Source organism: Scomber japonicus, chromosome 17, assembly GCF_027409825.1.
Source record: "Scomber japonicus isolate fScoJap1 chromosome 17, fScoJap1.pri, whole genome shotgun sequence".
NCBI lineage: Eukaryota > Metazoa > Chordata > Actinopteri > Scombriformes > Scombridae > Scomber > Scomber japonicus.
The window spans coordinates 20,199,902-20,213,160 of record NC_070594.1 but is presented as its reverse complement, the minus strand read 5'-3'; the positions used below and the strand labels follow the sequence as shown (position 1 = coordinate 20,213,160).

The following is a 13,259-nucleotide window of genomic DNA, read 5'->3' as shown; positions in this document are numbered from 1 at the left end:
AAGATATCAACAGTAGCTGAAGTTGCACAAGTTGCTGTTGTGAAGATCTATATGCCTTTGGTATTGCATGCGCTCGGTGATATGCGTTTTCTGACATCGTAACAGTTTACGTGAATACGGAGGCAGTGATTGTTTTTATTCCTTTTTATTTTTTTAACAAAAATGTCATTTTGTTTTCACACAATTGAAATAAAGTCGTGTAAGAAAAATCTACACAAGAAGTCCCACAGTATCCCCTTGTCCTGTACAGTAATGGTTTAAAAAGAGACAAAAAAAAAAATTTAGTCACATCAGGTTGGACATTGAAGTGTTACTTTGACAAGTCCACATCTTAAAATAGGTGCTCGAGCGTGGCTGAAGAGGGGAGAGAGAAGAATGTTTGAAAAAGACTTGAATGAACAATTGAAATGACACATTCAGAACCTCCTCCCTCCTCTCCTCAGCTGGCGGCAGCAATATAAATGTGCAGCTTGTAACGTTCAGCAGGTATGTGAGGCAGAGTTCACTCCAGGGACACGAATCACACCCCCTCCCCCCCCTCCCCTCCCCTCCTATCTCTGTGTGACTGACAAAGATGATGTGAGAAACTGCAGGTGTCTCTCATGTGTCTTTTCTGGAGTATTTCAGTAACTGAGCAGCCTGGCCTCCCATTCGTCCACAGGAGAGGGGAGGTGGGTCGCACAGGAACCAGACCAGATCAAACCAGCCTGGATAAGATCCCGCCTCGCTTGGGCTCATAACTCATCCTTGTCAAAGTCATCATCCAGGTCTACGTCACTGAGGTCGTAGTCCTCCTCCACAGGAAGCTGTGAATGATTTAAACAAAGACGTAAAGTTAGAAATGATGTAGAAGCATGAAAACTTTCAAAATAATCAAGTACTAGAGTCCTAATCCCTCATTGTTAGCCACACCAGCAGCATGACTCCAGGGACGGCAATGTTCTCTGATAAAAATAATCTGCCATAGAGATATAAGCATTTAGCTCAAAGCACTGCTCTACTCAAGTACAGAGTTGTTAGCATGGCTGTAGACCCTAACGTCTTGTCAGATCATCAGAAATGTGAAAAAAAACCCACATTAAAACTACATTATTTTGACACTTGCTTTTCTTCTTAATTTTTGAGAAGCAACACCAAACTTCACTTCATGAGAAAGAAAGCAGTAGGATGACTGGGAGCGTTCCAATCACTATATTACATAACATAGCGCTTGTTGACAGCACTCGGAGAGCTGTTTATAGAAGACAGCACAAAGGGAGTCACGAGTCGGTAAAGATTTGACGCATCATTGTTCTGTTGAGCAAACGTTTTTCCTCACCACACCACTGATTCTCCAACTCACCTGTCCGTCTTTGCCATCCCAGGCTTCAACAGTGTGAATCTTGGGCATGTTCCCACCTCCCAGCGTAGCCGTTGAGCCACGACCGACAGAAAGTTCCCTGAAAAGAAGACGGCCGTTAGTCAGTCTACTCTGATGCATGTTCTTCTGTTAAGCCTTGTTAAGGTGGAATTAATTAAGGTGGGGGAAAAGCAGATGATAGCACCCCTTACCTGAGGAACTCGTGAATGCCAGCCTCGCTGAAGGAACCCCTGAGCAGAGCAAACTTCATTTTGCGTGTGTTGATGGCGGCCATGGCAGGGTAGCCAAATCCACCGATACCCAGAGACGCCTCCAGATCCATCTGAGCTCCTGCCTCAGTCCACAGCCAGCTAATGGAGGGAGAGCGGAGTCATTAGTCATAGCCGTAATTAGTCATTTCTTCTTGGTCACACTCATTTGTTAAAAAAAATCCATGACTGGACTTTCAGTCTTACCCCCACATCTTCTTCTTGTACTTGTCAGCCATCTTCACCATCACATCCAGATAGCCGTTTCTACCAGATGCACCTGTTGAGATACATGAATAATGAGTGTTCATCTTTTGGTTGATGTTCCCACTAGTCTTCATTAGCGCTGCAGCTTTTGATTAGTTACTGAATAGTGCGGTAAATCAGTTCTTACATTAAATATGTGAAAGGGTTTCAATAAGGTACAGCGTAATTTAACTAAAAACTGTCACATTAAGGGAAGAGCTTGAGATTTTAAAAATGCACACATTCAGATTACATTTTTCAATTTTGTGAGTTTTGATGTTACATTTCTGAGTTATTTAAGATATGAGAGCCAGAGGTGTGTGTGTGTGTGGTCTCACCTGTGTCCAGGATATGTGGCAGGACACCAATTATGCACAACTGACTGTCCTCACAGGTCTTCTTCAGGACATCTTCACTGAGGATCTGAGGGATGAACAATTATAATACACGTTTAATGTTTTGTAAGAGGGGATTCTGTGGATCAAGCAGTCATTGTGGATGCACAGTGCTCTCAGTTCTGTGATGTCTTTTGCATTTTGTGTTGAAGTTTCAGTTTCTTTATATGCATCACTGCTCAGGCTTAAAATAGCTTGTGTGAAACCTGGGTGAATCTGGTAGGTTATGACTTCTGCTTGTTTAGTGACAGACTCTTTTGTGAACTTATCCGAAACAGCACAACTATAAATCATACATGCATCCAATAACTGAGACACAATTGTACTAACCTCCACTAACTCAGGAGGAGGGGCATTGTCAGAGAACAGATCCAAAGCTCTCTCGATGATGTCACCACGGGAGCGACCTCCTTGGTAGTCCTCGGGCTCTTCACCTTTGCGGAATATCTTGATGGTGGGAAAGCCACGGATCTAAAAGGCAAAAGATATACACGTTAAGCTTTAGAGTAGGGGTGTAAATAATGCCTTGGATTGTGTTGATACTGATATTTCTTTATTTGGTATTAAGGATTTGGTTTAGGTAACATGTCTTAACTGATGTGATACATTTGCGGTACATTGTGAGTGTTACATTTCTTAGCTGCAGTATCTGTTGAAACTGAAATGTTCAGTTATGTAATTGTAATATGCAAGTTGAAAGTGATAAATCAGAGTCTTTATCATGATTGATCACAGTCTTAGGACACACATAGGAAATACAGAAAATACAAGGACATGACGATCTAAGGCTTTGCTTTAGATCACTACATTAAATTGCAAAACTTTTTATCATGGTACTGCAACAAAGAAACTGCAACTGCATTCTCAGTGGCAGAGTTTAAAGTTGTGGCGTCACTTGCAAAACTGACTTTAAAGTGGATGTTCTCAGGCGAAGTTAGTCTAATATAATTAATATGACCTGACTTACTCCACACTACCAACATACTTCCGTAGCTCTGTTTGGATAGGCAAACATATTCATACATTCAATCATTTCATGGTTGAGACTTAGCATTTGGAAGTGTGTAAGCAGGCATGTGTATAAGGTCAAAACCACATTATATCCACAGGCCTGGGTAGCTTATTCAAATCAGATCATTTAATTTGTTTAAATGTATGGCTAAAACAGGATGGACCAGCTTAGCAGCTGTGGTCAAAATTAATCTTTTATTGGTTTACTTCAAGTTTGTGACTTACCCCATAGCGGCTGGACACACCCTGATGTACAGTAGCATCCACAGCTCCAAGGCGAACTCTGCCCTTGGTCTGCTCCTTGACAGCTGTAGCTGCAGCTGCCCACTCAGGCTCCAGGCTAGAGACAGTGAACAGGATGATGGTTAAGAAAAACTAACCATGATACACTCAAAAAATATCATCCTCATCTCACAGTACAGAGGTAACAATTTCAAAGTCAAAGTTTGTTCTGTGATGAAAGCCTGGCAATTCACTTATTATTCAGTTAAATGTAGGGATGTTGAAAACTGGGTTCACATGGTTAAAGAATAAGAACACTTAACAGGATTAGTTTCTAACTGAAGTAATGGTCCCAATAAAATGTTTTCAGTGAGGTCTGTTGTGTGTAAGGTATGTTATTATTATTCTGACTTACTGAGACATTGTTTCTGTTTAGTCTTACAAACATTACTTTCTTATGCCGTAAGCTACACAGGCATTCCATTAACCTGTTTTACTGGGGTAGTGGCAGATATCTTGTTTTTCAGCTGTTTCCTATAGCTGAGGATGGACTGTTAAGTGCCAAACTTACTTCTTGCAGTGTCCACACCAGGGGGCGAAGAACTCCACCAACCACACATCATCACCCTCCAGCACCATCTTGTCAAAGTTGTCATCAGTGAGTTCAACTACATCCTTCTTACTGCCGCTGCCTCCTCCACTCTGCAAGAAGACAACTGAGTATTAATTAACCATGTTCACTTCTACATTTTATATTTTACAATGTTGAAACAAACTGACCTAAAAGCTACATGTGCATGTTCACTACTTCCTCTACCTGTTTGTTGTAGCTGGAGCCGCCCGACTTGCCACTCATCCTGTCTTTCACCAGAGAGCGCAAAGCATTTATGGCTCCATCCACAATGGCCTGGCTGCTGCGTCCACCTGAGGGGTGAAGGAGGTCAATCAGTGCCAGCTTAACAGTGATGTCACCGACAATCAGAACATTTCCATAAAGGGTGTGTAATCAAATTACTGATTAACTAAGAAAGAAAGAAGTATCTGTGTTCTCATGCTGGACAACTCCAAGCCTTTTTTTTCGAATTACCTTCCCAGAAAAGCTTTCGAGTTGGGTTTGGCAAGGTACAGAGGCATAAATAAAACTCACAAATCACAAAGCTGTCTGCTTGGTGCTCTCAACTGTACCTTGATATTCCTCTGGCTTGTTCTTATTGGCTCCAAAGACCTTGATGGTTGGGAAACCCCTGACGCCATACTGACTTCCAAGGGACTTGTGCTGGTCCGCATCTACAGCACCAATCTTGACAATACCCTGAAAGATACCAGAACAGATAAGAGTGTACTGTCTCATTTTTTTTCTTCAAACTGATACAACTAGAGATGATGAATATGTTTAACCAGTCCCATGTCTGTCCACATCTCACGCCTCCATTTGTTGCTATTCTCACAAACTTATCGACATTTGTAATAGTGACGTAGCTTAATTGTTGTCTTTTGTTCTGTTTACCTTGAGGGCAGTGGCTGCTTTCTTCCAATCTGGAGTGAGACTTTGACAGTGGCCACACCTGTGGTGACAAACAGCAGAGACGTGAATATTCATTCATACTTTTCTACTACATGAGTTGGTAAGCATTGGGAATAAAAGCTATTATAGAAAAACATTATACAAGCACAAGAACATTTCATTTAATCAGGAGATCAAACTTCTAAGTAAACTGATAGAACTACAGACCTTTGGTGCAGGGCTGCTACATTTTTAAATGGAGTGCACATGTCTACTGGTTCACTACAGACTAGCCTTCAAGAGTTAGATTGTGTTCTTAAACAGAGTTGACTGTCTGAATGTATGTATAAATTGAGAACCAGTTTAATAAGCTGGCAGACTTTTCAGATCATGGTACAGTTGTTTTCTCTAAATGCAAACAAGAGTTCAAACTAAATATGTTGATAGTACACTGTCCTCTTAATCATTAGTTGATAAACTGACTGGCAGATAGACAGAAAATGAATCTGCAACTATTTAAATAATTGAATAATCATTTTAGTCATTTATGAAGCAAAAATGTTGAAACATTTGCAGGTTGCTATTTCTCAAATGTGTGTCGTACATGATAGTAAACTGGATTTCTTTGGATTTTTGACCACTGATCAAACAAAACAAGACACTTGAAGACATCACTATAGCTTTAAGAACTTATATCAGGCACAATTTCACAAATTTCCTAAATTGAGAAAATTAATCAATGAAAATGATCCCCCTAAATAAATCCAAGACATATTTTTTTCAATTTAGCTTTTAATTCTTTGCGTATGTATGTAACCTATCCTGTCTGCCTGTAAATATGATATATAAGATCCCAAGGAGGAGTTACCAACTTTGCATACTAGTTATCTCTGTCTTCCAATCATAGGAAGCATATCCTGTTCAACTGAGCTGACTCAACCGTTCAACTGAGCATGAAGGTGCCAGTATTGAAACTAGTCACTGTGACACTACTTGCTTGTTCTGAGATACTTGTTAGCACTGAATACATGTCCATCATAGTTGCACACACTCACCAGGGAGCATAAAACTCAATCAGCCACAGACTGTCACTCTGGATCACCTCCTTGTTGAAGTTGGATGGGGTAAGTTCAACAACATCATCACTAGCTGAGTACATGCCATGCACAGATAGGACCAGGGAGTAGCCCAACACTCCTGGAGGGAGCAAGGAAGAAGATAACAAAAGGTTTACTATCAGAAATGTATGCACAGACAGCAGTGTTCAATAAAACGGTCACAGCAGCTAGGAAAACTACAATATGACTAAGATGCAGTTTCTATGCGGAATTGGTGCAAATATTTATAACAGCATGTAAAATTGAGTTTTATTAATTCATTGATTCAAGGATGACAGAGGCCTGCCACTATTAACGTTATGTGCTCCAGAATTTAGCTATACCGGCTAGCCAGACTAGCAAAAACCCCTTCAAATACGTCTCACCATTAACACATTCTCAAACGTGACATTTTATGAAGGTAGAAAAGTTGTTACTCTTGTCACTTACCTAACAAAAGCAGTCCCATGGTTTTAGCTGCTCTCTACTCGCCTCGTCTGTTAGCAACACTCACAGACCTGCTGCTGCTTCTCCCTCAAAAGTACATCGAAGAATCTCACCGTGGCCCACGCTGATTGGTGCACCGGTGATGACGCAACGCGCCTCAGCCAATCAGCGTGCGCCGTGTAGTTTAATGCAACCGGTACGCGGACAGCACAGAAAGGGACAACACACCAAACTACCCTGAGAGGAGATGGAATGATGACAAGTGGCTCTTATTATGTCAACGTGTATGTCCGCATAGATACGTTTATACACAACAATAGACAGACCATGATGAAATAGAAACTGGTTGTATCAAAACTTTCAGCCAAGAAGGAAGTTCTCAGTGAAAGTATACCACTAAAAAGTTCTACATCTAAAGTAATGTAGTCCTACTTACAAGTATGTTTTTCTTCATTTAATATTTCATAACTCCAAATGACAGATGATTAGCCTACTGTACACAATAAGAATCACTAGGTTAACATTTCTTAATTTGGGTTAATATAGTACCAACACAATACTAGGTTATGTTATTTAGAAAGCCACTCAATACAAATGGTTGTTTTGACCCACTTTAGGTGTTATTTTTTATTTATTTTTTATTTTACTGTTGGGTTATCCACCAAACTAAAGCTTTTTATAATCTACTCGTCTCTTTTTTTTCTTCTTCCATGTCACAGTTTGTTATCAATTGTAAATAACTTGTTTGTCTTTTGAATGACAGATGCATGATGTTTTGCACACGAAACGAGACATTTTATTACAATTTTGACTAAAGCTTGTTATGTGCACAAACTGTATCAGCCCAGCCTGGGTAAAATTTGAACCCAGTCATTTTTAGTGTGTAGTATACTTAGTCTACAATTTAATAACAGCCTATCTTTACATACATGCCTGTATAGGCCATATACCTGTACATAACTGGACAGGTATGTACCTGGACATATAGTTCACTGTATGGTTATTTCCACTCCTCAAATGTAATTCCAACCATGCAATGAAGCAACAATATACATATCTTACCAGACTTGCATAAATGTGTAGTTAAGTATAATAGACTACTTAAGTGAACAAACATTACATCACTGAAAACATTTATATAACGTATTTTGCATCAAAATGTAAATGGACAGTCCTTGGAGGAATTCTGAATGTGAGTGAAATTTCAGTGACGTTTGATTAGGTCAAAAGTCCTAGTAGTCCTACATGTATGTATTTATATAGATCAAACCATCACAAAACTTTTTTTTCCTAATAAAATCTTGTAGGAAAGTTAGAATTTTGAAAGTTTGACTTGACTCCACTGCAATGCAGCTTTTTACTTCAGCTTTTCTCCAAGGAGAGTTGAATCCGGGTCAATCCGACTTGACTGAAGATACTTGAAGACTTCGCCTCTCATCCAAGGGACTTCTTCAGTTCTAGGAGCACTAACTTGCCATGAAGTAGTGACCTTGACAACGACCCCACTGATGTTAAATACCCAGGACTCCATCCCATCAGTTAGAACTGAAGAAAGCCCTAGAATGAGAGGAAAAACATCTTCAAATATCTACAGCAAGTCTGTTTGCCCTCGATTCAACCCTAACCATGACGTGGATGACTGAGAATCTTCACAGACATACTTCAGTTGTTGCTTTTGCTTAAAGATGTTACAGCAGAGTATAACACAAACACTGGATTTTTATTGCACATTGTTTTGTAATCCATTTTAATGGATTCATAACCCCAGTTGGTTGCACCATTGTTTCGAGTATGAACATCTATGCTGCATTGTGAAGGTTGGATCACTAGGTGGAGACAAACAATAAACCAAAGCACTGTGTCTGTAATGATTCACTTGCCTTTCAATCATTCACTCATAGTGTTTCCGCAAACCTGTGGAAGCTATAAGAAATCATATTACCTCCTGCAAGCACGTGAGATTACCCAATAAAATTTGACAACATCTGTACTGTTTCTTGTGGCACTGGTGGATTATTTGATTGCTTGTACCTAATCTTCTTTGGCATCAGAGTCATAGTGTATAAAGGTTTTTTAGTTATAGTAGGGGAATTTAGTACAGTGTACAGTGTCTTGTCAGGTTATTGGGTTACTAGACCCAAATCCTCTTCATATCTGGTGATAATACATTCAAAATGGATGATGGATAATGCGTCTTGGTTTGGGGTTTGGAAAAAGGCTTTATAGACTATTTTAAATAAAGATGTATTCACCCAGTAGGACTATTGCCTGCAATTACCTTCAACTAACTGTTGCTCGTTTAGCTGCCACGAAATTGTGCATATCCCTGATTTCCCTGTTTCCTACTTTACAATTCATTACATGTCGCTGAGATTGCATGATGTGCTGCGCCTGGCTGCACTGCTGCATAAAGACAGCCGCAGACAGAAAGGAAGACACGCAGTCATCCTCAAAAATAAAAGTCTAAGTACCTTTGTCTCTGAGGGGTATTGCTTGTGATATTAGACTTAATTTTAAGCTTTACTGTGCAGACTAATGTATGAATGTCATACTTAGATGACAGTTTTCACATCTATTTTGTGGAAAGTTTCTCTGTGCTCACCTTAAATCTCAGTTTAAGGTGTGTAATTGCAGGCATGATTTGTGACATCACAACCAGTTAGGTCCAGTGTGCAACTTACATGGTCTTGTGTCCGTTAATTCAGCTTTTGAAAGTTTGCATGTTCATACATTTTTCCAATACGAAGGAGTGGCCTTAACTTTAATTAATTACATTTGTGAAAAAACGAATTATTATTCATGGAAGAGTATAAAACATGTCTATAGGAGCTTTCAGCTTCCAAAGCCCTTTGAGAACACAAACAACTTGTGTGGTAGTTAATCACAAGGCTGTTTTGTATGTAATCAGTAGAGAACTTAATCAATCAATCAATCAATCAAATGTATTGTCATTATACAGGTAGTACAACGAAATTAGAGGCAATGCCTTAAAGTGCACATGGAAATATATAAAACCGCATTCAGTCCGTTTACACATAAAATTGCAAGGACTAGACATTCTTTGAGTATGTTTTACAGCTGTGATATAAGCCCAAATTGCCTTAACCAAGATTTTCATATTAATATAATAAAAAAAGAGTTTTCAACTTGCATGTGCTTTGTTCTGAAAGTTAATACGGGAAGTCTTGTGGTTGGACTATTTCCCTTTTGACGTGAACATTACGCGCACTTCAATGCCAACTTTTCAGAGCGCACAGGCGCACTGTTCTCTGCCAAATACGGCTGTATTGAACTGAGAAGACTTCACGCTGCAGTAACCTCTGAGCAAACATATTTCTTTTCTCTAACTGAAACAGAACAATTGGGAATTGGGAGGTTTTACGCACAGCGCCAGAGCTTCTGGTGACTTGCGTTCCATAGTTTTTTGAGAACATCCCCATCGCTGTTTTGTGGAGGACTTGTTATCAAAATAATGTGGGGGATACAAAGGACGCGGTACGCGGACTGTAACAGCTCTGAAGCCAGCAAGGAGACCGAGATTACTGTTAACATCGGCGGAGTGAAACAGGTGTTGTATGGAGACGTGTTGAATCGCTTCCCGGACACCCGCTTGGCAGAATTGGTGAGCTGTTCACTAAAGTCTTCGGAAGAAATATGTTCACTGTGTGATGACTACGATCCTGACACAGGAGAATTCTATTTTGACAGAGATCCAGAGGCATTTAAGTGCATAATTGAGCTGTATTATTATGGAGAAATACACATGAAACGAGGCATCTGCCCAATCTGTTTTATGAAGGAGATGGAGTTCTGGAAAATTGGCTCTGATTTTCTGGACGACTGCTGTAAAAGCAACCTGAGGGAGGTAGAGGATGAACTCGCGGAGATTGCCGAGAAAGTGAAAACTATCCTGGTGGACCGGGAGGGAGATCCGTCTGCAGGAGGCTGGCAGCGCTTCCAGATGTGCCTCTGGAGGCTGATGGAGAAGCCGGAGTCCTCGCTACCTGCGCACATAATCGCTATAGTTTCTTTTATCTTCATCCTCATCTCCTCCGTGGTGATGTGTGTCGGGACCATCCCCGATCTGCAAGTGGAGGACTCAGAGGGAAACCTCGTGGAGCACCCGACTCTGGAGGTCATCGAGACAGTGTGCATCGGCTGGTTCACTATTGAATACGTCCTGCGTCTGATCTCCTCCCCAAATAAAATAAAATTTGTTCTGGCCTTCATGAACATAATCGACTTCATGGCGATTATGCCCTTCTTCGTGGTGCTGATTTTGACTTCCTTAGGTGCAGGAGTGATGGAGCTGGCTAACGTGCAGCAGGCGGTGCAGGCTTTACGCATAATGCGCATTGCGCGCATCTTCAAGCTGGCACGCCATTCCTCTGGACTCCAGACCCTCACATCTGCCCTGAAGAGCAGCTTCAAAGAGCTTGGACTGCTTCTCATGTACATGGGCGTTGGGGTCTTTCTTTTCTCCGCACTGGGCTACACCATGGAGCAGAACCACCCGGAAACGTTGTTCACAAGTATCCCACAGTCGTTCTGGTGGGCTGTGATCACCATGACCACAGTTGGGTATGGAGATGTCTACCCCAAGACTACTTTAGGTCGATGTAACGCGGCCATCAGCTTTCTGTGCGGGGTGATCGCCATAGCTCTGCCTATACATCCCATCATCAACAATTTTGTCTTGTTCTACAACAAGCAACAGGTGCTGGAGACTGCGGCCAAGCATGAGATTGAACTGATGGCACTGCGCTCCGGCGATAGCGATGGCGAGCTGAAGGCTGCACCCGGCCCTCATAAACATGTTTGCGGTGCTGGGGTCTGGGACAACGCCATGCGCTCCTGTCACAGTGACACATACATCCCCTTACTGAAGGATCCCAGGGGAGGAGCAGGGATCCAGACCCCTAGCATGGACACAAGCTTTGAGAGCACAGCCGAGGCCACTGAATATTTCATCTCATAAACACTGAAGACCCTGCATCAACAGAAAAGATCCTACAGAAACAAATGAACAACAATGCACCAAACTGAATCATTAATTTTTGACTCATTCAAACTTAACCCGCACATTTCAGCGTTAATAGTAACATAATGACTGCTGCAGACCGGATTGTAAACAGCCTTGTAGAAATAATAGGACTGCAGTAATGTTCCCCAATGACCTTCAGTGCATTTTGAGGAATTGCTCCTTTTAAAGGGACATATGTGAGAGATATTGACTTGATGAGCTGTGCCTTTGCGCAGTGACTCCCTGTAGGCCAAGGGGCTCTGTTTGAGCAGCCAGTACTCTGATTCCCCTATGTAGGCTTCTTATATAACACTCCCCATCCCCAATCCTCACACTCATACTGTAGACTGCACTGTAGCTTATTTCTCTGTATATATCACAATAAATGTTTTTTCTAATAATAAAGACGGACAGCTCCTCCACGAGAAAAGACAAATGTAGTTATGCTGATAGGTTTATGAAGAGTGTATAGGCATCACAACAAAACTGAAGGTGTTTAATAGTGATACATTACCATCAGGTCACTATAAAGTCTCCACAGGCACATTAAAGGTACACTATTGTAAAGTGATGGGTTTGGTAGGGAATATAAAAGCAACATATCATCACAGTTGTTTATAGTGTTTCTGTTTCTGCCTGTGATCTCAGTGGCATCAGTGTTATTTTTGTAACTGACATTGTTTGATTGTGAGGTAACATATCAGATTTTAAACCCCTCTACTGAGCAGGAATGTTAAAAGCAGTGACCATGCCAGAGAGGATCATGTAGCCAACAGCGGGACCTCAAAGTTCTTTGGCTGGAGGACATGTTCCTATAATGGGTATAAATTTGGCACCAGCCGTTGCCACTCAGAGTGCAGATAACCTGAAAATGTATAACAAAGAAGGAACACTGATGTTAAACATGTATAAAATAGAATTAAAGAGGACTTCTCTTATCATTAATAAATCAATATTCTATTCAGGCGAGCCAGTTTCTATCTTATTTTTGATGAAATTTAAAGAGATGATGTATTTTCAGTGTCCCATGTTTAAAAACAACACTACTTTATGGCCTAATGGACGCTATATTTAAAGGTTCATTTTTTCACGAGTTGAAAGGTCTCAACTCCCACACTTCTAGTTGATAGAAAACCTTCTGCACAACTATAACAATCCTTAGAAATTACATTCACTGGCACAGTGGGTGTGTGTGGGGGGGGTATAATTATTTTATCAATATCTCAGATGTCGCTGGTGGGATTTTGTTGCAACCTGTAGGGAAGATTCATGTTCAGATTGTGTTCCTTTGCTCAGTCTTATTCAGATAATTTTCTATTGTGTATGTATATTGGCTTTAATGTAAGTACATGCCTTCTGCAGGGGAAAAAATAACAGGTTTCCCAACAGATGTGGGGTATACAGTTTATGAAAGATGAAGAGGGAACCCATAGCAACCAGTAGCCTGACAGTGAAGTTGCATTTGAGGGTTTGTGACTGTGGATTACGATGACTTGGTTACAACCCTTACATTGTGAGTTTCCTGAAGTAAACTGTAACCTTCACTCCAATGTTAAAAAAACAAAACTTTTCTGTTACCAAAAAAATATAAATGGCATTGCACATTTTGTCACATAATTCAATTGCAATGATGGAATGTAATCTTCTCATTGTTTTATATTTGACTCGAAAATGCTGATGTTGTTATGTTGTTTCTGGCATGTTAA

General features: G+C 40.7%; 2 protein-coding genes across 2 annotated transcripts; one reads left to right on the top strand and one right to left on the bottom strand.

Annotated features, from left to right (window-relative positions):
- Positions 1-129: 129 nt before the first annotated feature.
- Positions 130-6,630, bottom strand: pdia6 (protein disulfide isomerase family A, member 6). The gene is made up of 13 exons (XM_053336531.1): positions 6,534-6,630; positions 6,042-6,183; positions 4,990-5,047; positions 4,668-4,794; positions 4,300-4,406; positions 4,054-4,184; positions 3,486-3,600; positions 2,580-2,720; positions 2,193-2,277; positions 1,816-1,888; positions 1,552-1,710; positions 1,343-1,439; positions 130-806 (listed from the first exon to the last, which is right to left on the bottom strand). The coding sequence occupies exons 1-13, from the start codon at positions 6,550-6,552 to the stop codon at positions 735-737; spliced, it is 1,326 nt and encodes a 441-aa protein (XP_053192506.1). The 5' UTR covers positions 6,553-6,630; the 3' UTR covers positions 130-734.
- Positions 6,631-9,862: 3,232 nt separating this feature from the next.
- LOC128377138 (potassium voltage-gated channel subfamily F member 1-like) lies at positions 9,863-11,958 on the top strand. Its single transcript, XM_053337045.1, has one exon. It carries the CDS (start codon positions 10,003-10,005, stop codon positions 11,506-11,508), a length of 1,506 nt encoding a protein of 501 aa, XP_053193020.1. The 5' UTR covers positions 9,863-10,002; the 3' UTR covers positions 11,509-11,958.
- Positions 11,959-13,259: the final 1,301 nt, after the last annotated feature.